Source organism: Montipora capricornis, chromosome 13 (assembly GCF_036669925.1).
Source record: "Montipora capricornis isolate CH-2021 chromosome 13, ASM3666992v2, whole genome shotgun sequence".
Classification (NCBI taxonomy): Eukaryota; Metazoa; Cnidaria; class Anthozoa; order Scleractinia; family Acroporidae; genus Montipora; species Montipora capricornis.
Window position 1 is genome coordinate 29,139,911 of NC_090895.1, and position 25,000 is coordinate 29,164,910.

Below are 25,000 nucleotides of genomic sequence, written 5' to 3' on the forward strand. Positions count from 1 at the left end.
TCCTTAGTGTTTGCTGACCTTGGCAACTAGACGGCACAAACGCTACATTGAAAACCGAGCCGCCATGAAAGGGTTACAGATAATATTGTCACGATCCATTAACTACATTTTACTTGCGTGACATTAAAATTGCCTTTAAAATCTTCTGTCTTTGATCCTTTTATAAACTTTTTCTTTTGAAATGATGCCGATAAAGGATTTTTCCGGCCGTTTCTTCAACACGCGCCGGCTTTGAAGTGTCACGAGCGAGTGCTAAACAGTGATAGGTGTTATCCCTAGTTTCCATAGCTACCTACATAAGTGGTTTAGAACGGATTCGCCACAGTCAGGTGGGACACTCTATGACAAATACGAAACAAACGGAACTTTAGAACTAAGTCGGGCTTACCATACGCCCTACGTATATCGTTTGCAGTGTTTTACAGGAGCCACGGAGTACGTTTGAAAGTGTGCGGGGGGGGGGGGGGGGGGTGGGTAAGGTTCTGGTATGGATCACGGAAGTATGAGGGGAGAGATTCAGAAGAAAACACTGCCGTAGAAAAAAATGGAGGAGGGCTATAGCCCCCAGCCCCTCCTTCTCAGCTGACCCTCTGTTAAATACTAACCTGCACCGGTCAAGCCTATGAGCTTGTTTGAATAGGACTAGTATCTGGTGACCGTCGAGAATGACATGTAGCATCTTAGCATCTTAACGTCTCCGGTCTTACGCAACGCTATGTATTATAAATAGAGAATGAAAAATTCACATTTGTAATGCTCGCGTTGTCTTCAAAACCTTAAATGTGGTGATTTCATGTCGTTGTTGTGAAGAGCACAACAAATGCATTAAAATGCGTGCCGCAAGATTATTTTTCCTCTTTTAAGCAATGATATTGTTGTTTTGTGGCGTTACGTTCTCCTTGACGACCGCGTCGTAGATCTTAAAGTCCCAAGTAATCAAGCACGCGCGTTTTTGAGACGCGGACGGCAACCGGAAGAGAACATTTCGCGTGCCAGGACAGTGGTGTCTCCCAGATGTTTTATACGAATCATCTCTAATGGAGAAAAGATCCTTAGCAATGTAATATGTTTGTGTGAAGACAAGTTAAAAGGGAAAACAGCACACTTCCTGTGGCCGTCCGCGTCTCAAAAACGTGCGTGCTTAAACTCCCTTACAAGCATGACGCGAACTTCGAAATGAAAGTTGGAAAGACTAAGGGAGAGAAAAGAGCTTTGGGGACCCTGAAACAAAGTGTCTGGTCATTGGTTTTCGGAAAGAACAATCAAAAGCGTCTCTAATTGATGCATTCATGTTAGCACGAGGAGTGAGCAGGCGCCTTAAAGTTCAAATAGCAAATTTTTGGCTACGAGAACCCTACGGCGTATGTTCTCCCACATAGAGTTTCCCAGAGCATTGGGTCGATCCAAGGCTCTGGTGACGAGAACGTTGCTCTACCAACGAAGCTATCAAGTCCGTTGGGAGCTCGTCATTTGTGAGTTCAAGTTTATCTCTTTCGAGGTGAACGAAATGATTGCGCGAACTTCGTTACACGGAAAAGAGGTCCAGCTTTCTGCACAGGACTGTGAAATAGGCGTGTTCACCGATTCTAACAAAATTCTCACAAAGGCAATGGAAAACTTGCATTTATTCAAAACATAAAATGAGGTAAAAAATTAAAAAACTATTTTTGTAATCACAATAAATAACACGCCAGGAAAACAGCAGTACAAAAATACTAGGATTACTCTTCGGTAAACAGACCGAAGAATTGCAATCATGATACAAATTACTCTCAAGTCATTTCCCTCGACTAACATATTTGAAAAGATGGAGGTCAACGTCCTACCGTCTACGCCGGGTTTTTTTAAAAAAAGCCTTAACTCTTGCTATAAGTCTTTGACATTCAATTATAAATACTAAAATATTTTAATAAATACCATAAACTGAGATTCTAGCTCTACACCTATCCTATTATTCTTGTTAAGATCAGTTTTTAACGACTATCTATTTACAAAGGGCTGCAAAACTTGTATTTTTTTCATTTGACTACTGTACCAGCCAGGCTCTGCAATGTCGTATACTACAAAATATTATGTGCCAGCCAATTACATATTAAAAAACAAATTTTATCAACGTATCTGAACTTCTCATTCCTGTACCAGCGGAGAATTCAGAGTACTCCAAAACTCATCATTTTGAAGCCTTCAATTCTTTCGTTTTCTTTGCAATCTCCTCTTCTAAATAGTCCACTTTCATCAACAGATTATCTTTGCGTTGTTCGGCGTTGGACAGTTGTTGTCGCATGACTTCTAGCCTATCCTCGGATATGTTGTTGTCTTGCTCCATCTCATTGACACTGAAGTTTAGATCCGACTCTATTTTTAACACTTGTGCCAGCTCTGTGTTCAGAGTATCGACTCGCCCCTTCAAATCACTTATCTGTCGCTCAAGCAGTTCCTTGGGAGATTTTAAACCTGTTTTGACACCATAATGTCGGGACTTGGGTCTAAATAAAAGGAAACGCATAACGTTTGAAAATGTTATAAGTTGTATAGCTTCAAGATTTGGAATAGCCTTAACAAGAGAGGCGGGAAGTTTTTGTCTTTTAAGATACGACATGACCTCACATACCATCCTTACAATTCCCGGGACACTTTATGATACCAGAATAGCAAAGTGAACATGAGGAAAGCAAAAAGGAAATAATCACAATTCCACGTTGCTTTCTTGATTTAAAAAAGCGTCTAAACTCTGCTCCTCTCACCTTTGTTCTTCTCCAGTCCTCTCGCCTCTTAGCTCTTTCAGCCTCGTCACGGCGAATTCCTCTTTCCTCGAAGAAGGCGCATGCGCGGATGAGAGGTACTCCTTTAGTTTGGCACGAGTAACGAAAGCGTTCTTACGAGCCAGGCGTTCGGTGATTCCCTAAGGAGTGGTAGAAAGGCAATTGGTTAGTGAGCTTTCCAAACATAAAGCATTCTGATCGATCGGTTTGATGAAAAGCTTCTCAGAAAACCATCTCGGAAGCCGAGAGGGGAGCTCTCTGTCTGCTAAAGCTTTCTTGCAGGATGCCATCCATGACTAGGAGCGATGAACAACCCTATATTCCTGTCACGGCGTTTTCACAGATCTGTCGCGGACGTTAGCGTTACATTACGTGATTTTGGAACCCGAACTGCCGAACCCTAAGACTTGAAATGTAAGCTATTGGAAATATATGAGTATCAGCATGCATGGACTGCTTAGAAGCGGCTGCTATTTGCGCCTGTATATGCTTCCAGTCCGCTGGGGGTAAATTGATCATTGTAAAGCGCCTTTGAGACGTTAGTGATAAGGGCGCTATATAAATGCACCACTTCACTTTACTTTACTTTATAATCTCAGTGTAGTGTATGAGAGGAGAGTTTTCAGAGACAACGTGTCAGGCCAGAATCGTGGGAAAATAAATAATTTTAAAATTACATAAAGCGTGTGATTTTGTCGCGAGACCCGTTCACGACAGACCGATTTATTTTTAGATTGAACTTCCCGCAAATGAGACTCTCGCAGGAGCCCGATGACCAATCACAAGAAACTAACTGGACGTCACAGCGTCACCGAACCGGAACTGTCTTTGTTTTTTGTTGAAAAGGTTCACTAAAAATAGATCGGTCTGTAAAGATGCCGTGACATAGGCTTAGTATGGGAGTTGTTTGCTCCTAGTCATGGGCTCCTCTTTTTTGTCCTTTCCAGTTAAAAATAATGACAGAATTTTAATTTCTAGCATTTCAGGTGATACTTCAACCGCCAAACTAAGTGCAACATACAGACTGAACTTGACTTAAAATTACCGCCATCGTAATATTGCAATTAAATATTTACGATAATTTAAAAGCATGAAATTCAACTTACATGTACAGAGAAGTCAGCATCGATTGGACTGGACACCTTAATGTTCACCAGTTCTCCCACAACATTCACTCTCTCAGTCATAGTTCGCGCGGGCTTGAATGCCGTTTCCAAGGGACTAGCACTAGGTGCATTACCCACAAGGCCTTGAGCGGTGGGCGTGTTGCGGGAGCGTGCAAAGAACATGTCTTGACAACAAATACGGATCGCCTAAGGAGTGACAAGAAACACTTTTGTTAATTCCACACTTGAAGAGAAGTAACCTGACATCACAAAACAGAAGAGACAATTAGATGTCAGCAAAGAAAAACGCGAAGTCCTGGAGATAAGGAGCGCATGCGTGGGGAAGAAGGGAGTAAAAATGTTCTGAGCTAATTTTCTCTTTTCATCAACTCATGCATGCTGTACGGTGACAGGTTTACCTCAGAAAAAGAATTCGGGAACTTTTACACCGCCTATTGCTTAAAGTGCACCTTATCTCAAAGTATTTCACCTTGCAAAAGTTAAATGTCTAACATATATTTAACAATTGCTTAGCTAGATTTTACTTTTAATAGGGCTAATGAGGTACGAGAGAGCAACAAAGCTGGCATTCATTTGTCCCATGGTCGAGCTAGTGGTGAGAGGTATGGGTCTTTTCCTTCAATGATGTCAAGAACTAATTTACATTGCCAAGGTTCTTTCAAAACTATAATGCAAAGTAGTTTATGACATCATAGAGGGAATAGGCCCATGACTCTCACTGCCTCGGCCAAGGGACAAACGATTGCCAGCATCTTTCTCTTACATACCTTGAAACTTAATTTTCGCTAAAATAAATATTTTAAGATCAGGTGCATATTACTGAATCTGGACTTTCTGCAACGGAACTTATTATCAAAATAAGGGTATGAGGATTACGGAGCCATTATGTACATGCTTCACCCATGGAAGGATGACAAAAGGAAGAAAGGGATGAATTGCTTTACTCGACTTACCTTGTAGAATTCTCGAAGGAAGAGTGGATTCTGATCATCGACCAAATCATTAACCTTGATGTGTGACAGGGCGTGCATAATCACCACCAGGAAGTCGCCTACACTTTCCAGTCGTTCCTGTCGCACAAACAGAACCCTGCGCGCATGCTCGTAAAAAAATGAACTCCGGAAGGCGTTGCGGTCATAGTTGTTGGGTGGCAGATTAGAAGCAAGCAGCAACGTCACCTCTGGTGTGTCCATGGCCTTCTGTAACATTTGTGTGATGAAGACTCCAAAGCGATAAACGACGAAATTAGCAGGACTAAGTTCGTTGATGTCGACAGGTACTAAGTCTCCCCTGCATAGCCACTGCGCATCCTTTATGTCAATGTATGGGCGGCCACCTTTAGCCCCAGCGACCCCTCCTTCGCCAATGTTATTCTTCAGCATATTTTCGATTTCATTGACACTGTCGAAAATTGGAGAGCCAATCAGCATAGAGACCCAGTCCTGCTCCGATATGCCCGCGGGCAGTCCCGCGGTAATAACCGGTGTAGCTGCGCCTGCACCCAATCGGCCATCAGCTGAGGTTGCCAGCAATGTTTCTGACTCTGTGGGGATTTCTGGTAAGATTAAAAAAAAGATTAAATTTCACCACCTTGGCCTTAGCGTCGTGATAATTGACGTCATACCGAACACAAGACAGTTGTCATTATGACATGGGATGATTAACTTAAGCCTTCCGGACTCAAAGTGATTTAATAAAATCTATAATGGATATGCTACCAAATAAAATCCAAGCTTCCTCCGCCTTTCATTACCTGTTTCCCTCTTTCGTGTATCCGATGGCGCTTTTGGCACAGATGGTGTGCTTGCTCTCAAAATTTGCGCTTCCTGTTTCTGTAGCGCGCTCATCTCTTCTTTTTCCGTCCGTTCGGCAGCTTCTGTTTCATCCTTCGCAGCCGTTTTTATCTTCTGCATTTCTGCTTCTTTCTTTTTCTTTCTTCTCGCCTCGAGTTTCTCGCGAAGAGCAACTTTAGTCTTTTCTTGTTCCTTCTTGAGATTAGCTTCGAATTTAGCCATGTTTTGCTCATGCTCTCTCATTAGTTTCTACAAAACAATGAATTTTTTTTCCAAAACATTTACATCATAATTGACTTCAACAAAACACCTCCGCATCGCATGTGTTGTCTCTCTTTTCTTGCCTATCACAAATGTGACCGCAATCGTCCTACTTACCTCCTTTTCCTCCTCTGTCATCCCCCTTTGCGCCATTGCTAACTGTTTAGCAGCTTCGCGTTCTTGAGCCGTCTTCACTCTCTTCGCAGCTCTCTCAGCCTCCCTCTCTGCCAGCCTCAACTCCTCTCGTTCTCTTTCACTCTCCAGTTCAGCTTCAAGACGTCTATAAAAATCAAAACACAGGTGAGCTTGCACTGAGAACTTTTGGTAAGTTCATACCAATTTCTGCACAACTAGTATAGCCTGCGCGGCAGGCGTTCGAAGGGGAAGGGAAACGGAGAACCGGTGGGAGAATGGCGAGGGCGCTCGTTCTCCCGTCGGTCGTCCCTTCCTCTTCGAACGCGCAGGCTACAACTAGTATGGCACGCTCGGATCTATCGAGGGAAATGAGACCTGCTTTTTTGTTTTTCGGGTAAAAACTCTTAATTAAGTGAAGAAAGTGATCTATGGTGACTCGGGAATACTCCAAAAAAGTTCGAGTGCACTTCGCAGGAGTCCAGCCTACGACCTTCCTATTACTACTACTAGTTTGGATTTTCTTCCACCGAGCGATAGAAAACTCGCAAGAGCTACGCCACTGAACTACTAGGTTTCAGGTCACAATACCGATTAAATTACAGCCTGACAGTATAGTTGAAATTACACAAACAAAAGGAGAGAAAAATATGTAAAGAATGGAGTTAGTCTTAAGCAATGGTTCTGCTTGTTAGTTATAGTCTAAAGGAATCAAATTTTTTTCTTCTTACTTGACTTCATCGTCCATTTTTTTCTTTTGTTCTTCGCTTTGTTGCTGTCTCTGTGCTTTGATCTTGTTAATCTTCTCCGCCATCTCAAACATGGTTTGCTCACGATATTCCTTTGCTGCCTGCGAAGCCCGTTCAGCTTCTTCAGCGTAGCTTTTTATCAGGTCCTAGCGCACAACACAAAACAAAATCCTGTTGTTGAACAGAGAGACGGCTGAAATACAAGTGATTGGTTGTACGCCCAATTTTGACACCCGTTTATGCCTTAGCATTTTCTACCTATTTCTAACAACTAGTGGTAAGCTCGGATTATTAAAATGCGTTCGACAGTCGCTTTGCAAGCAAAGGAGAAGGATTGGGCAAGAAACAATCAATCACGGTGTGCGCGATCGTCATTTGCGCATACGACCTATCACTGCACGTAAGACGTAACTCAAGATGGCGCTGAAAAAGCAGACGAGCGAATGACATAACGAAAATTTGCTACAGCTCACCCAACGCACAGGATACCCAAGATTAGAAATCGAAAGCAAGAAGGTAAATGTTGGGGTCAACGTTATTCTTAAGTTGGGGGTAAATGCGGCTGTTTCTCTTTACTTGAAGACAAGAGTTTAGGGGACACTTTGAGCCATTAATTGCCTGTATTCTTACAAACGAGTGCTGTTGGGATTGAGGGAAGAGCCAGGGGACAATTCGTGACACGTATCGAAATCGACGTACATCTATTTACTTATATTCCTGCCGAATACTGAAAACCGAAGCATAATTTCAAATGTTAATGGAAACCATAAGGACATGATTGGAGAGTTTGTGTTCTGATAAGACGCATTTAGACGTTATTCAGTTTTCAATAACGTTACCAGATTGAATGGACAGACATTATTGTACTTTGATACTTTCAAACAACTAAGGTTCAGGAAGGCAACCGAGAGCCTGCTTTGTAGGTTTGTCCAAACTCAAGCTTAAACGTAGAACAAACCTACATGAAAAGGCGGGTTTAAAGCACGTTAACACAACGATAAGTAGAATCCAATGGCAAACAAACAACTTTAAGGAAAATTGGTCACTTATCCTACCTCTTCGGTTGAAAGCTCACTCATTGTGCCGGCGAGCTCTTGTAGTTGTCTCTCTCTAAGCTCTAATCTGCCATGTGCGTGTTTGACCTCAAGGGATGGTACAGTATCAAGTTCAGCTTGAGCAACTTTCTCCTGTGTTTCTGTGTCAAACTGGGCCCGTTGTTTCTGTACATTTTAGATGGTAAACATACACTATAAAAACCAATACTACCAGCAAGTGTTCTTCTTTCTCTTTTCCTTTAAATTTTAAAGGTGCGGTTCCGCAACCGCCATTAGAAGGGGTTTTAACTTTAATTTAGAGAGAATAACTGCTTACTTTGAGTATAATTGGAAGATTTAAGGATCCGCCATAATGATGATTTTTAAACTAATCGCTTCCGCATCAACGATTCAGACTAAGGAAAGAATGACTTCGTTGACTCCGGCAGTGGCTTAAATTCAGGTGTGTAAAGGCGAATTAGTAAATGTGAAGAATGGGAGGCCGACACTCCCGTGTTGCATACTAAATCGGCTGTTTATACTCGCTGCGTCCCTTGATAAGCTCATAGGGAGTTAACGCAAGGACGCCCACGCCGCCAACGAGAACGTCGTCTCAAAATACGATTTCCTGTTATTTCAATAATTTCGTTATAACCCCAAGTCGTTTGGAATGGAAAGTGCATATCAACATTAAGAAACGATGTGGTTGTTTGGGAAAATAATTTAAAATGTTTCGTCAGGTTCTCACGTCCTCTACACAACCTCAAAGTTGGTCAATTTACGTCGTTGTTAAGGACGAGGACGGCAAAAAAATGTACAGGGCGTGCTGAGGTATTGTTTTTGCTAATAGACCTCTTTACCGATACGGCGGCCATTTTGATTTCTATTGTTTCGAATAGCTATTATGGGATGCCCAGGGGGCAAATACATATTAATTTGCCCCCTGAGCATCCCATAATGTCTTCTGAAACAATAGAAATCAAAATGGCTGCCGTATCTGCAAAAAGGTCGATTAAACCCATTGTTCCCTGGCGTTCTCGTTGCCGTCGTCGTCGCCCTTGCGTAAGCTCCCTAATAAGGGCATGACGTAGCTTTCGTCTCAACACAGCTTTCTCTGGTATTCTTGGATTTTACATGACGTCACGGCCGCCATGTTGGTGTCCCCAAACAATGAAATGACGGCCATGTTGGTGTCCCGATCCAATCCTCCGGGAATTCAAAGCTATTATTATGCTAACGTCTTCTTTTGTTTTCGTTTAAAAACATGGCTGTTGATCACGTGAGTGAAACCCAAGAATTCCAAGGCAAAATTTTCAAAAGAGGCCGATTTTTTGGGTCAAACTTCGGGAGGCTGAAAAAATAGGAAATACAAGTCCTATAATAGCCTAATTAGTATGGATCGAAAGCTTAACTGTCCTAGATTTGTACTATGCAAAAAAACGCATAAAAAAAGACCTATTAGACGAGAAATAACACATTTCCCAAAAGTATCGAAAATGGCCATTTTTCGCAAAATAGCACACCATGCATCAAGTGCAAAATTCCAGGTAAAATTTACTCCCATTTCCAAGTGCAAATGTTTCAATGTCACTCTCTTCACGAATATACGGTTGCCAATTATTTTTTATCGTGGTGGCACTTTTTATGGATAAAGGATTAAAAAGTTAACTTCACAAACCACGAGAAGTGCTTGGAAAAATAACCTCACTGAAAATCATTTTCGCAAAGTTAACGAATAAAGAAAAGATTGAAAAGCTGTTTGGAAAATCTATTACCTTGTGTTTTAACTTCAACTCCGCTTTCTTCTGAGACAGTTCCGCAGTACTCATAGAGTTTGCGTTGGCAATCAAATCCATGAATTCCTGAAAGTGGTGCGCAAACAAAGAAACCACGTCTTTAGTTTATCAACTACAATACTTGTTAAAGAAGTGACCTTTGAGTCGATGTTATATCACGCTTAAGCAAAAAGAAAATTGACGTTCCAGACGTCATGACGGGCAAACCGAAAGTTAGGTGTTTATCCGTTTCCGCCTAAACCAATGAGTTTGAAAGCTTTTGTTCACCAAAAAATAATTCAATTCAATTCTAGTTCCCAGTTCCCAGCGTTATCGTTCCTTGACCCGTTTCTCCTAACAAGCTCAATACATTGTTAAGCAGACTGGTGACGACAATAAAGAAATTTATCCCCTGGGTTTTTTTGCCTAGATATAACACGAAATTCACATTTTAAAAAAATGCATGGCAGTCGTAAAGAGAATTAACATTCAGATCTTGGGAGTGAAAGAGTTAAGGTCATGTTGTGCAATTTGTACTTAATACTGTTGTCGCCGTTCTAACCTTTTCCTGTTTAGCCACGATTTCTTCTCTTTCCGCTTGTCTCGACTCAGCCATCTGAGCCCGCGCTTCAGCCTTTGCAGCGGCAATCTCTCTGCTGAACTGCTCTTCTAACTGTACTCTCTCGCGCATGTGCCTTTGTTGTAGGACTTGATAAATAGTGTTCCCTGCTCGCTCACTGTCTAAATCTTGCACTGCGTTTATCAGTGCTAACTTCTGTACTTCACGAACCTGCAATTGAATCAGATTGAAGTTAAGGCCTTTTCCCTTAGCCACAATAAAATGAAGGAAATTTTCAGTTTACAAAGGCAACAGAACTTTGCGATTGAAAATTGCAAGTGGCCAAAGTACCCTTTTTATTCACATAAAGCGGATTTTTACTGCTCTGCTTTTGTATCACCACGCTCGGTTGTTGGCCGACAGGTTAAATGCTACTATCCTAACCTAATCGGAAGTAAGATACCAAGCAGCGGTGACGCTGAGGCGCACCTTTTCCCTCGCCTTGTGTGCAACCTAAATGAAATGGCTTTGTGTTCTAATTAGTTCAATGGACTGTGCTGTCTGTTTGCAACCGCTCAATCTCTTACCATGTCATCTTCGATGTTTTGTCGCTCATCTTGCTGATTCATCAATTCTTTGGCCATTTCAGCCTTATGTCTTTGCTCTAAAGCGGCTGCCTTTCGCTTTTTCCTTTCAGCAATCTTCTCGCTAAGTGATGCCAACTGTCTCTGTTTCTCGACATCCATGCTTCGCGAGAGAAATTCGAGTTCCTGTTTGTGTTGCTCCATTAATGCATCCGCCTGTTCCTTGGACAGCTCGCCACGTTTTTGTGACCATTCCTTGTTAAAGGCCGCCTTCTTTGCTTCGATCAACTGAAAGAAAAAACAATTGCATCTGACCTTCGCCTCCGTTTCTCTACATTGGCACGCTGTTTTAATTTGAGAAAAACAAATCATTAAGTGATTGATTCGGAAATCGCATTTGTTGATGTACCCCACCCACCTTGAGTTTCTGTTCTTCAATTTGATCAGTGACTTGCTGTCCTGCAGTGTGCTCTTCAGTTGTCAGTTCTTTTTCCAAAGTTAACACCTCCTCAGCTTGCTTCACGTCAAGCGCAGCTTGCTGCTCGATCTGTCTCTCAGCCAATTGATCCAGCTCCTGACTCACTATATCTCCCACTTTAGCTTCGGCGGCTTCCAACACCTGTAAAGTGGCTTCATCGCCTGATAACTCGGCCTAGGAAGGAAAAATAATAAAGCACATCCATTTAACAGTCTCACATAGAACTGAATACAACTGATCATTTATAAGCTGAATGACCCACCATGCATTTAAGTAGCTCTATTATCGATCACCTCTGGATGCATAGCCTGCGAACGCAGATGTATTTCCGGCGGAAATACGTCTGCGTTAGTAGGCTACTGGATGCAAGACTCGAGAGATGAATTCATTTCCACAAGATTTCCTACACTCGGTTGAGACACCGCTTTTCAACGGTTACCTTGAAGTCGACTTACACCGATTTTGTGTATTTAAAATGAAACTTGGACTACTGCTTCAAGTAATAGTCTGTGTTAACTGTAAGTGTCGTATCGACATCTTTGAGAATCACGATCACTTCACCGTACAAGCCCCTCCAAGTCATTGCTTTTGTTCAGAAAGATGAAAATATTTGGACATTTTACATCATAAAATTCCCTTCCGATCAGCTGTATCTTACACTGAATGATCTAAGGCATGCTTTTTGTAAATTCACCATCATAGTTTCACCTCTAAATGACGGAATATAAGAACACAACCGCAATTGACTAGATCCCAGACAAATTCATCCTACCTGTTTTTTGCTCATGGCTTTAAGTTCTTCTTTCATAGCTTGTTCCTTCCTCATTTCTTCCTTATACCGTCTTCTCGCCGCCAGCTTCGCTGCTAGCACCGCACGGCTATGTCTCTCCATGTCACCGTAGCGTTCTTTGATTTCTTCAGCCTCCTCCAAATACTTTGCAACTGCTTCTCGTTGTTCTTCCTCTGTCATTTCTGTCTTCTTTAGCAGGCTTTGTACCACCTGGCGAGCAAACAATTAGAACATCGAAAAGCGCTAACATTTGAAATATGTTACAACGACAGTTATCGATGGATCCGGCGAGGATCCCTCAAAACATTTTTTTCAGCTCAAGTAAAAGGAATATTGAGGAAACTGCCGCAAATAAACAGAAAGAAGGAAATACAACCCGCATAAAACCGCATTCTCTTACTGCATTTAACGCACTTAACGCATTTAACGTGGCCCTGCATTTAACGCGCAACCACAACGAAACAAAGCCGTTATTCATTTTTACCTGTTGACGTTTCTTTTCTTCTTGTTCTGCTTCTACCTCAGCCAAGACGGCAATGAGTGCCCCTTCCTCTCTGCGCATGTCAGCATTTCGCCGCTGATCAAGTGCTGCAATTATCTCTGCCTCCTCGGGGGATCCGGGAGTCACGTGTTTTAGTTCTTCCTTCAGCTCTTCTTCTTTTTTCTTGGATTTCCTTCGGTCTTTCCGCTCCTTCATCTTTTCTTTCATGTTGACTCTTCTAGAAGCCGCCCTAGAATGAAGCTATGTAAAAAGAAGAAACACGATTGCATTAGCCCTTTCCATCTTTGCCAAGAACAGAAATCCTAAATCCTCCTTCCACTTTTGGAACGAGTGGCTGGCTAAGCAAGTAAGCTGTGCGTCCACCTCAGGTGTTATGTTATCATCCTAGTCTAGTATTTAGTAGTTCTAAACTTCACTAGAAAAAATGAAGTTCCTATTTCTCGGATATTAAATCTAAACGGCTGTTATAGGCAATATTTTTCTGTGGTACCGTTAAGAAATCTAATGTAGACGAGTTTTCCTTTTTTTCATCATTTTTCTTGCAGTCAAGGATATGCTTCTGGTGCAATACAAATTGCACTGATAGATAAACGCAGGACCACGTGACCAGAAGGATACAACAACGAGACATAAGCGTCACGGCAGTTTTGTAGACCGACTTATTATTATTATTATTATTATTATTATTATTATTATTATTATTATTATTATTTATTATTTTTTTGGGACCTTTAGATCGGAGGACAAGAACGACTACGAGTACAAAATTTCCGTACTGAGCATGCGCATAAGGTTTGGAGTCCGACAAGTGCGCATGCTCAGAACGGAAAACTCAAACTCGCAGTTGTCCTCGCCTCCCATCCAAAGGTCCAATTTATACGAATGAAAGTTTCCAAAGAAACTGTGGGGCTGCGCGCGTGGGTGGGAAGTGAGACACGAACGATTGGTTTTATCACACGCGTTGATGAACGTGAATTAACCTTTTCCTTCACAAGATCGAAACGTTCATTCTCCTAACTAGTACCATAGGTTTCTTTGTTGGGTAGTCATGAGAATCTGGTGTAATATCAATTGAAATAAAACGTGTTTTAAGCTGATAATTATCTTGATTCTCAATACCTGTCTGCCAGACATTTCATTGAAATTGCGAGGAGAATTTACATGCTGAAGGGCTCGCGCCCGAAATATCCGCCCAGTAAATCATCTGTCTTATGGCGGTTCAGTAACTTACCTTATCAAGTCGTTCATGATAAAAACAATTTTCGAGTTGATTTAGATCGATTTTCCCACAAAATTAGCGGACCTTTCTAGAAAATCATAAGCGTTACATAATTAATTACTACCCTTGGATTTGACAGTGGTCCCTCGTGCAACCTGAAACCTATCTAAAAGCTCTTAAAATTGTTCCTACCACGGTGGACGTCGAAAGAGTTACAGTACTTATCGTTGGTATGACATTTGGCCACGTAAGCCGCGTGCCAGACCGAAAACTGCGGCAACCGCCAGTTGTAAATGTGTCCTTCTGTTACTTAATTACCTCTCTGACTTCTTCAAAAGCTCCTTCAATCTCTTCAGGAGCAATTGAAAAATTCATTGCCTTAACACGAGCTTCCATCTCCTTATCAAAGGCCTCCCGTCTTCCCGATTCCATATCTTCTCTTTCACGATCACTCTCCTCTTCGTACGCCAGTGCCAATTCAGCCAGCAGCTTCTCTTGTTGCTGAGCCAATAAAACCAGATCTCTGTCCAGTTCATCCTCCTCGGGGAGATCAAGATCTATTACGTCACTTATACCAGCTGCACGGGCCTCGTTCTTATGTCGACTACAATGGAATGGCAAACACATTATTTTTTTTCGAGTCTCAGTAAGATCTCTCTCTGACCCTAAGTTTGTACAGTAAGTGGTTCATACTGAGCACCACTAATCTCACCGCAACTGGCCATCTTGTCATGGAAAATGCACTCCCAAAATATTACACTTTTTTACAACAACTTTCAGCGGCGCTGTATATCTATGTTGTACAAGGTGTTTCAAATTTGCGAGTTTGTAAATGAGATTCTGATGGGAGGTCCACCGATTTAAAGAAATCCACTAAGCAGTAATCTTATATCGTACTAAGCTAAACATGGTGAGTTAAAGCGTTGTTTTTATAAGTATTTAATTGGAAAGAAATTGTATATTAATTTGTTTCATTTGGTGACCTAAATTTTTAAAAAAATACACAAGTTAAGGCAGATGAATCCGTTCTCCTTAAGAATCAAATAAGCTGTAATCATTTTCTTCATTTGAACAAACAGGAAACCAGTATACAAAATTCATACTTGTAAAGTTCCTTCTTGCGCTTCTTTCTCTCGTCCTTCAATAGTTGTCTAATATCCCTCAGCTTTTTCTGCTTCTGTTGCTCAATGTCGTCCTGTACGGCGGCCATCTTGTCAGAATATTCTCTGATCAATGCTTCTTTCTCTTCCTCGCTTTCTACTCGCCGCAGTCTTTCTTTGAGCTCCTCCTGGAATGTTGCAAAAACAAGGTTGATTTATTACTTCACCAACAATCGGAGAAAGGTGGATGAAAATCGAAATAGGAATGGCGCCAAAAACATAATTTCAATGTACAAATTTGCGTAATAAGGATGATATCTGTTTACAAACATTGTTTTCGTTATTCAAATGTACCAACCACGGGAACAAAAGACCCTCTGTTACGACAGCCAATGTGGCTCTGTTTGGCACATCAATGAGAATATTTGTCGTCAACGATATCTTTCCTATTGTAATTATTGTAAATATTGTACGCGATTGATCATACATTCAAATGAAAAAATGACTAGAAATTAACCAAGAAACACACCGACACGACAAGTAATGTGAAAGTTTATCGTCATGCGCACATTCTACATTACAAGGAGCCAATGAGGAGCCTGCCTATGCGCAACCTCGTTCCCAGGGTCTCCCTTCTCTACCTCCATTGTCAGCAGAGAAGAGAGACCCTGAGAACGAGGTTGCTATATGCGCGATCTCCTTGAGTCAACATTTGCGCGTATCTTTCTATTTTTAGAACTAACCCTTCGGAAGGACACTCACATTTATATCAATTTACATCAATTTGCACAATTTCCACACATTGCCTTCGATTCACAATATCTTTATTTTGATTGGCCGTTCTTATAGTGCTTGCAGAGCAGAAGAACTCGTGGCGTTCTAAAAATAGAAGGATACGCGCAAAGGTTGACTCATAGAGCTTGTATGGGAGAAGCAACGCTCCTATTCATGGACTTCTGACGACAAAAATACTTAAAAAATTATTGCATGAGCCCGCGTTGGATGCGAGATGGTAAATAGCCAACGTGGCGCGTAGCGCCGAGTTGGGTATTACCAATCTCGTATCCAACAAAGGGCGAATGGAATAATTGTTTTATTAAATTCTCAACCTTCGGTTTTGCTAAATTTTATTTAAGTTTAAGAAACGACCGGAAAGTGATGTGACTTCCGGGCGCCAAAAATTTTATGCTGAGCGACATTTGCCGCATTCATTTCCATATAAGGTCAAACGCAGGTATAACGGCTGGTAACCGAGATCCAGTGAACCAATGAGAAAGCTAGAATTGCATTATCCGAGGTTGAGAATATAATAATGAATATTATTAAAAACTGGATCATTGGATAATGCAATTCGAGAATTTTGATTGGCTAAGCTATCATGGGTTATGAGCCATTATACCACGGTCTACAAACACGGCAAGCATATGCGTGATTTTTTGGGCCTTTTTATTTTTATTGTAGTCTAGTTTTCTATATTTTGGGGGCGTTTTTAATAAAACAATTATTCCACTCGCGCTTGTTGAATATGAGATGATTACAGCCAACTCGGCGCTACGCGCCTCGTTGGCTATCTATCATCTCATATCCAATGCGCGCTCATGGAATAATTGCTAAATAAACTTCACATGAACTCCTAATTCACAATGATAATCATACCATCTGTAATGCTTACCTGCAGATTGGCTATAGCTTTTGTTTTCCTCTCTTCATATGCTTGTATCACCTCGGATATAACTTTCATCTCATTTGATCGTAGTTCATTTTCCAGTTGAGCGCATTCCAGCGTGTGTTTCTCCATCAAGTCCTTTGCTATCTCTTTCCTCTTCTCCTCCGTCAGTCCGCCTGATGCCGCGATTTCAGCAATGTTCACAGCTTCGGAGCTGAATTTTTCTCCCATCTGCCCAACCTCTACCTTGGATAGGATTTCAGTGGCTGATATTGTTGTGGCTTCCGTGGGGTTACGTTGATGTGGTTTAGGTGACAGAGTCATGCCTGACGCTTGTTGGATTTGTTCAGTCGTGACACCACTTGGGGTCACGTGGCTGGTTGGAACTGAGAAGACAAGAAGAATTCAAGCGAGAACTATTAAGTGGGCTAGGTCACGCTATTTTAGGTAATTTTGTTTAATTTTGTTAGTTATGAGCTCTAAACGTCAAATTGGAAGAGCAGGAGTCTTTCATTTGCAAAATCACGGCCACATACCAACTGAGAATGATTTTCCAGCTGTGTAAATGACATTTTGATATAGACTGATATAAATTTGAAAAAAGGTGGGTCGACGTTTTTCAAATTTACCCAAATTCAATCCATTTCAATCCTCTCCAGTTTTGTCCATCCATGTCTGTTTTTGGCTTCCCTGTGTTTTGTTAGAGTTCTTCTATAGTTTTGAACAGTTACTTTGATATTTTAGTTAATTCTATGACCATTCGATCAGTGCTGAAATTGCCTAAAATTGTGTGACCTAGCCCCTTTAACAACACCAAATCAGGAAGGAGCAACTAAGTAGTGATGAACAAAAATTTTGATACAGAATTTCTCTCAACGTCGAGATATGGACCGAACTAGTTCAGTTATATGGCGATAGCATGAAATAAACAGTATGAATGAGCATTCAGCTAAATCAGCGACTACATACCAATAACAGTCACTTTTTCTCCACTACTAGAGGCACCGACGCCGGCCGCAGCACTGATGACGTCAAACTTGGGACCTCCACCTAACACAGCATAACCACCGCCAACAACTTGACCAGCGGAATTCATCAGTACAGGCATGCCCTCCTCAAGCAGTCGTATCAAACGTTGAAGCAGCGGGAGCAACTCTCTGTTGGACTCTGGCAATGGAAGATCATCGCCGTATATACCTGATAATGTGACTTCATATTCACCAGCGATCATAGCACTACCAGTCAATAGGAGCTGATGTACAAAGAGAACACAGGAAAAGAAACTTCATTAACAAGCCCCAAGTCAAAATTAATGTTATATATCCATTCCTTCAGCATTACCCACCCCGCCCTCACCCCGTCAAGAAAATTAAAAAAAAAAAAAGAAATTCCCGTTAGTACAAGTTCAAGTCTCAAGTACTTGTCACGGTTCTATCATGCAAAAGCAAACCTAGACAACGTCTTCTCACTCTTATCACTGGTTTGAAAATAATTCATCCCGCTTAGCACTGAGGCTTATTTTAAAACAGGATAAATCAATAAACAGGACTTGTGACCTGCAGTTGGTAATTAACATGAATTATGTAAGATATTTTGATTGCAAAATGAAAACAACTCACAGGCCAAAACACAGCCTGCGTGGCAGGCGTTCGAAGGTGAAGGGAAGGGAGAACCGACGGGAAAACGAGGAGTTCGCGCGAGGACTTCCTCGAACTCCGGTCGGTTCTCCCTTCTCTTCCCCTTCGAAAGCCTGCCACGCAGGCTAGCCAAAACAAGACACCAGACTTCTTTCAAAGCGTATGACTAGTCTCTAGTTTTTCCGCTGCAAAATTTGGATTTCTCACACGGCACTTGTTTGACAGCTCCGCCTACCTTGGCTTCCAACGCAGAAATCTCTGCCTTGTTTCTGACGTATTCTAGGGTCGAATGCTCCTCGTCCAACTGTTCCATGCGACTTTGCAATTGATCTTGTAGCTCAGCACGCAGCCTGGCCTTGGACTGCTGGAAGCGCTCGGTAACCGCAGCTTCCGCTTCAGGATTTAGTGCACCCTGGAAACAGAGAAGAGTTGATTGGCAGCACTTTAACTTTTTGTCGTAAGTAGTTAACAAAAAAATTGCAATCTTTGAAGTTTGCTCAAGAAATTGCTTTGGAACAATGTATTAAAATAAGGAGTCTCTGTGCATTTCCGATTTACGGATTTTACTCTTAAAAGTGTCTTACACAGACCAAGCCTGGGGAAGGTATTGTATTGTAACAGAAGCTCCGCTATCCAGGATAGATAGGATCTGTTCTCCTTTGGAAGCTTATTGACGATTTACTTATCCTTACACTTAAAGGTAGATCGTTTCTTTAAGTTAAACATCGGTGAGTGTTTTAACAGCTAATGTCGCTTAATATATGTGGCTGCAAAATGCCACGTTTACCAACAGCATCTTCTCTTCAACTCGGCTGGATATGAGTTCACTACATATAGTCTTTTCAAAGGAAAGGACAATACCTGTAGCTCATCCATCCTGTTGTTGAACTTAGTTTCCTCGGTCTGCAGCTTATCAAAGAAACGCGTAATTGAATCAGCAAATCGTTTATGAGCTGCGTTGTGACTGTCTTCCTTCTGTCTTTCCAGGGCATCGAACATTGTCAGTACGGCTACGACATCAGGGGGCAAACCAGCTGCATGATCAACAGAAGCTTCGCTACGCCGTTGTACTTCACGGTGAGCAGCGTCTGCCAACGAAACCGTTTCTGTGGAAAAGAAAAAGCAGACACTTGAGAGATTTGGCATACCGTTTACCGCAAACGGCGAACGGCAGGCTGAAAAAAAAATTGTTTTATTTTAGGGTCAGTTCTTGCTTGGTTCTAAAGACATTGAACATCTTCTCAGAAGAGAGGGACGAGATAGAGTAACATCATTTTGGTGGTTTTGTCACAAACAGCAGCCTGCCTTTTCAAAGTTTTCCGTTTCGCTTGAACGCGTTGCTAAATCACTCAGCTATAAAGTGAGATTCTTCAAAGTTATGCGGTTTTATTTCAGGTATAGGTATTGGAGGAACTAATCACCTTTCTGGGAAGTACGCAACTACTACAAAGTCTTCTGGGATTGGACCCTAATAACAAAAGAGCTGCGTCCTAAAGGGATCCAATGAAATTAGAGGTCGTAAAAAACTGCGCCCTATCTCGGGGCTACCTTTCTTGCAGTCTTGGAAAATGAATAGCATATTGTGCTTAGTGTGAAGTCCTCGTCAATTCTGGGTCGTTTCAGTCCTTTGTGGGGGCTCGAGGCTAGTCTGGCAGTTTGTGTGACACTACATTTTTTTTCGTTTGCCCCCACGAAGGAGTGGAACATACCCTGAAACCATTAGCAAACTAGCCTATGACAAGTGGAACATTCCTAAACTATAAGACACATAATAATTTGTGTCACTTATGTTGTAGATCGCGATGTTTCCACCGCTTACCGCTAGCCTTCATCAGGCTATAAGGTCGACTGGTTACGCGCTACTACATGTATCACGGTGAACCAACACTTAAGTTAAATAACCAAGGAGAAAGACCTGCCTTTGTGATCACATATTTTTTAATGATCAAATTTTTTATTCTTGTGGATTAACGATGACAATACCTTCTTTTATATTTTCAAGCTTTTCCTGAACTTGGTAGGCAGTCACATTTTCATCTTCCATCAGCTGTCGGTATACATTGGACTCTAACTCAGTCAACTCGTCTTCACGATGTCTCTGGCGCCGCCAGAAACTTCGGCGACCTGCAAGTTCCTCTTCTAACAGAGCAACCTGTATATTGCAATCAAAGTGGGTTTTTGATCACAAGGAAGATTCTTTTTTCCGAAAAGATTGAAGTGGGTGTCTTGTGTGCGTGACTTAAGGGTAGGACGATTGCGCAGTGTAGCCAGCGAGAGTAAAAGATGTAAAAGTGGAGAGAAGGCAATGTTTTGAAAATCGTTTCATAATAGAGCGAGAACTTTTTATGTTATTTTTCATTTCAATGCAAAAAAAAACTCTTTAAGATGACATAAGACTTACTGATCCTGGAGGTGGCCGACGCTTCCTCTGTGGACTTGACGAAAGCGTGACAGGCTCTGTCACTCCAAACTCGTGGTTAATCTTCACACCACAGATGGTCGACAGAGATCCAGTCACGGGATCCACGGCTTTTTCACCGATCATAATAGGGACCAGTCCTTCCCCACCAGGGTCCTCTAAGGAACCTCCCAGAGGTATAACTGTATCTGTCTCCTGATTCTTATCGATACCGAGTATCGGTACCTCAAGGTCCGTCCCTGAGGGATCCCTCATAGCAGTGCCAACAAGTATAGGGAGCAATTGACCTGTAGCTGAAAACTCGTACATTCCTGGGCTTCCACCGCTCTCAGCCAATAGCGTACAGCGTTCCTCACGTCGCATAATGTCGTGTACATTTCTCAACAGATACGTCATCACCTTGGAAGTGAAAAGTAGTGTAGTAAAATTTTATCGTGAGTTAGAATAGGCGGTTTTGCAGCGACCGTTTTCGAATTCTCACGGCTGGACTGGATCTAGCATGAAATGGAGGCTAACGAGGGCAAATCTTTTCAATTGTAAATTATTTTGCCCGCATTAGCCTCCATTTCATGCCAGATCCAGTCCAAACGGTAGAATACGAAACTGGCCCCCAAAAAACACCTAGTTATTTCTTTCACCCATACGGCGTGGATGACCTAACATAGAAATCACATATTGAGATAAGTTTTAAAGCTTTACCGACGAGAAATTCATTTAGTTTCAAATTAGAAATGTCTGTAGTTGCGTCAAGTGTTTCTAAAGTTCATGTGTTCCTAAATATAATTTCTTCTCTGTCAGTTTCTTTGTTCCCAAGGTTTTCATGTTAAGCTTCTCGTTGATAAGTTTTCTTTATCAACCTTATCATCTAAGGTTGTCATTCCCTCTTTTCACATGAATTATCTTATTGAATAGTGTTAAACTGAAGTCAAAAGCGACAGGAATAGTTAACTCTCTTACAAAGGATCAAAGAACAAAATACATTCAGCCTGAAGAATTACAAAATCACCTTTGATCTTCCACGCTGAAGATCCTTCTGTGCAGTCTCCAAAATACTAAGTTCCTGTCGTCCGTCCAAGCCGTCTGGCCCTGTAACAGCCTCTTTCAGCGCATCTAGTGCATCTAGAACGCGGTACTCATAGTAGAGCTCGCCTACATCTAAGACAAATTGATAGCCGCCTCCCATGGGATCCAGGTCCCTGTCTTCTCCATCGTCCACCAGTCTGGCACTAGTTACTTTAAGAGGTCTCCCAGAAAGAGGCTCAGTAAAGGAATCGCCGAGTAGCACTGGGATCTCGTCACCCCTTTCTGGATCCCCGAGAGATCCACCCAGGGGAATTACGTTGCCCGACCTTGGATCAATGGTTACGCCTACAATAGGTGCTGGGTGTCCTGTGTTGGGATCAAGCATCATAGAACCAATCTCTATGGCCACTGGTAGTCCTGTAACAGGATCAGCATGGCAGCCTCCAATCGGGTAGGCGTTACCTTTTGCAAAGAAAATCATTGTGAGATTATTCATTGTTACAGTTAACATGGGTTTGGAATGATACGACGCTTTGAGGTGGTCTCACCTGTTTCAGGGTGAATGGTCATTCCCAAAATCGGCACAGGTAGACCAGTTTTGCCGCAAATCATTCTTCCGTTAAGCCTCATGTCTCCTCTTTTTTCTACAGGGGTCAGAGCCGTCTTGACAGGCAAACCAGTCTCGGGATTGTTCGGGTACGGGATGTACGGGATCAGCACTTCTGCCGAATTTGCTGCGTCTGCATTAGTGCAATCAGCAGTGATGGTGAGACGCGATGCAAGTGGATCATAAGCAACATTTCCTTCAATTGGCATGACACGACCATTGTTTTGGTGAATGAAGAAATTGGAAGGAACCGGAACATTGGTCACGTTATCAGCCAACAGCATGTTAGCTGTTCTGGGGTCGGGAATGAGTAGTCCTGTGTGCATGTCCTGTGAAACAATGTCAGTGGCTCGGATTGTGCCATCGCCATTAAAGAGATAATCCAGTCCCAGTAGCTCTCCTTCAATTGTACAAAGCCTCGCGCCAGTGACATCCCCAAGTAGCGCCCAGGCTCCACGTCGCTGGCATTCGCTTTGGATTTCCACGGACAAGCGCTGGATGATTGCATCCACGCGGCTACCAACCCTGTTTGATATTAAAAGAGGAATCTATCAATGAATTTATCATCTCTTTAACAATGGTAACGAGTATGCCAGCTCGATCTAGTTAAGACCACCCTCCCCCCCTCCCCCCCCCTTATTTCAATGATGAAAAAATGGCAGACTTCAACTTTTGCGGGAATTCATAATTTTGGCCACGATTGTAGCTCGCGCGCGTCACATTTGGCTCAGTGGCTGACCATCCGAACAAGTATAAGAACGAGAAATACCTACTGTTGCAGGCAATCAGAGATTTTTCCAGTATTCCTATATCACCATCGACGACTCCTTCAGGTAAGTGTTTTGTATTTATCAACAAAACCACTGAAGATGATTATCAAACGTAGATGGGGTGGGTTAGTGTGGATTAACATGTTCCACCAATACACCAACTGAGTCACGTGTTCACTCACCCCTTCCCATAGGAGGCATCGAAATTGCTCCATGAACGTAATGTTTACCTGTGTTCTAATTGGTCGTTGAAGTCTCCAATCAAGTCCTTTTTTCCTTTATTTTCATTGTAGGTTTTTAGCACGCGAACCGCTTCTCGCAAAGATGCTTCAAATGCTACCAAATGTGCTTCACGAGCCTCTTCGTCTTCACGTAAATTAACTTTCTGTCGCTGCAAAATTTGCTGGAAATTGAAACCAAGTTCTTTTCGCCTTTCAAGTTCAGCTTCAAGCTAAAAACAAATAAAGCAGAATGTTCCTGTTATATGTAAATTGTTACTAGCAAACCAATAATCATTGTCACTCTACCGATCAACATCATTCAATACAATACATACTCAACTAACCACCCCCATTGGTTAGGGCTTTTCAGGGCCAATGGAGCACTATCAACGACACGACGAAAGAGAAAAACAACAACAAGTGTTAAGAATCCTAACAGGCTGGAGGCAAACCAGTTGGCTATTTACAATTGAGAAGTTGAGCAACGGCCTACCAGGATCAAATTCAACAGGTGGTAAGAATGGGTCTTGAAACCCGGTATCTTCGGATTTCAACACAAGGCCTTTTAACCACTGGGCCACACTGGCTCCTCAATACCTCGGTACTACTCCCACCAAGATATTTGTTAAAAACGGAGTTGACCACCAGTATGTTGACATATTAATGCATAATGTGATATGCACAAAGGAAACCCATCAAAGAAAACCTTAACATGAGGGAAAACGTGATGACCCTTCATTCTTGGTCTTTCCTAGTTTTTGCCAGAAAATATCGAAAACAAATTTAATGTGAAAGGTCATTATGTACCGGGAAATTAACGCGAAAAGTGGTATTTCCGTGCAGTCTTGTACCCAAATAAGGAAAAGTACATATGATGATCCTGTTGGCGGGATACAGAATCGAGTGCAATGTTACCAGGTATGCTCTTTGAAGTACGCTACAAGGATAGACTCTACAAACCATAAAACAGTTGCATCATACACACACCTCTCCTTTCTTAGCCTCAAAAGCTCTCAAGTCCTCCGGAGTTGCCATGGCAGCACGACCTCGCAAATTTAGTTTGGCGATCCACAATCCTTTGAGAGATTCGGTTTGTTGATTGATCTTCTGATAGAGTTGTTTAGCTTGATCTTTTTGCCTGGCGATTGCTCCCGTGACTTCTCGCGACTGCTGAGCCAAAATACCGTAAAATCGCCCTGATGTGAAGCCTTCTAAATCAACTTGTTGGTCGTAATCCCAGAATTCATCTTCCTTTACTTCTGCATCAACTTGAACTAAGATACAAAACCAAGAAGTAACTTGTCATTACTTGAGCTCCCCCACCCCTACCCCGCCAGGAAGATGCCCACTTGGTGGTACCCTTGGTTAGTCTCCAGCGTGCCCAGGGAAGGCCCTACACTCTGGAGAAAAAGTGGCTTTTTGGCTCTAGCTCCACCTGAGATGAGGAATATCAACTTAACCACTAAAAAACAACGTATTCTTTCACGATGTTTGTGAAACTACAACCCTTTAGGATTATCTTCAATTAAAAATTAGATCGCACTTCCTTTCGTAATAGGGGACATTGAGGGTTTTTACACTTAAAAAGTTAACAGAGAAAGTTTGTTAAAATAGGTTAATTTTCTAAGATTTTACAATGTATTTTCATAACATTTTCTCGCAATTGATCACATATATTAATTAGAAAACGTCCTCCTTATGGATAACTTTTAAGGTTCCCTTTAATGTTTGTTCCGCATGATGTTGTTGTTGGTCTTTATTAGGAAAATCTTTGAAACTTATCCTGGTGGCG

General features: G+C 42.0%; 1 protein-coding gene across 1 annotated transcript in view; it reads right to left on the reverse strand.

The window, feature by feature from the left end:
• Positions 1-1,609: 1,609 nt before the first annotated feature.
• The window catches only part of LOC138028243 (uncharacterized), an 88,994-nt gene continuing 65,603 nt past the window's right edge, over positions 1,610-25,000 (reverse strand). Inside the window, exons 50-75 of the mRNA XM_068875709.1 lie at positions 24,196-24,482; positions 23,218-23,438; positions 22,159-22,742; positions 21,594-22,072; positions 20,570-20,986; positions 20,152-20,320; positions 19,030-19,274; positions 18,404-18,580; positions 17,501-17,783; positions 16,538-16,917; positions 14,869-15,053; positions 14,084-14,369; positions 12,529-12,786; positions 12,027-12,254; positions 11,195-11,428; positions 10,780-11,064; positions 10,196-10,423; positions 9,634-9,720; positions 7,880-8,044; positions 6,807-6,970; positions 6,061-6,223; positions 5,643-5,931; positions 4,843-5,444; positions 3,869-4,075; positions 2,745-2,902; positions 1,610-2,486 (exon numbers count right to left, since the gene is read on the reverse strand). Of these exons, the coding sequence (XP_068731810.1) occupies positions 2,171-2,486; positions 2,745-2,902; positions 3,869-4,075; positions 4,843-5,444; positions 5,643-5,931; positions 6,061-6,223; positions 6,807-6,970; positions 7,880-8,044; positions 9,634-9,720; positions 10,196-10,423; positions 10,780-11,064; positions 11,195-11,428; positions 12,027-12,254; positions 12,529-12,786; positions 14,084-14,369; positions 14,869-15,053; positions 16,538-16,917; positions 17,501-17,783; positions 18,404-18,580; positions 19,030-19,274; positions 20,152-20,320; positions 20,570-20,986; positions 21,594-22,072; positions 22,159-22,742; positions 23,218-23,438; positions 24,196-24,482 (7,097 nt within the window). The 3' untranslated portion in view covers positions 1,610-2,170. The remainder of the gene's footprint in view (positions 2,487-2,744; positions 2,903-3,868; positions 4,076-4,842; positions 5,445-5,642; positions 5,932-6,060; positions 6,224-6,806; positions 6,971-7,879; positions 8,045-9,633; positions 9,721-10,195; positions 10,424-10,779; positions 11,065-11,194; positions 11,429-12,026; positions 12,255-12,528; positions 12,787-14,083; positions 14,370-14,868; positions 15,054-16,537; positions 16,918-17,500; positions 17,784-18,403; positions 18,581-19,029; positions 19,275-20,151; positions 20,321-20,569; positions 20,987-21,593; positions 22,073-22,158; positions 22,743-23,217; positions 23,439-24,195; positions 24,483-25,000) is intronic.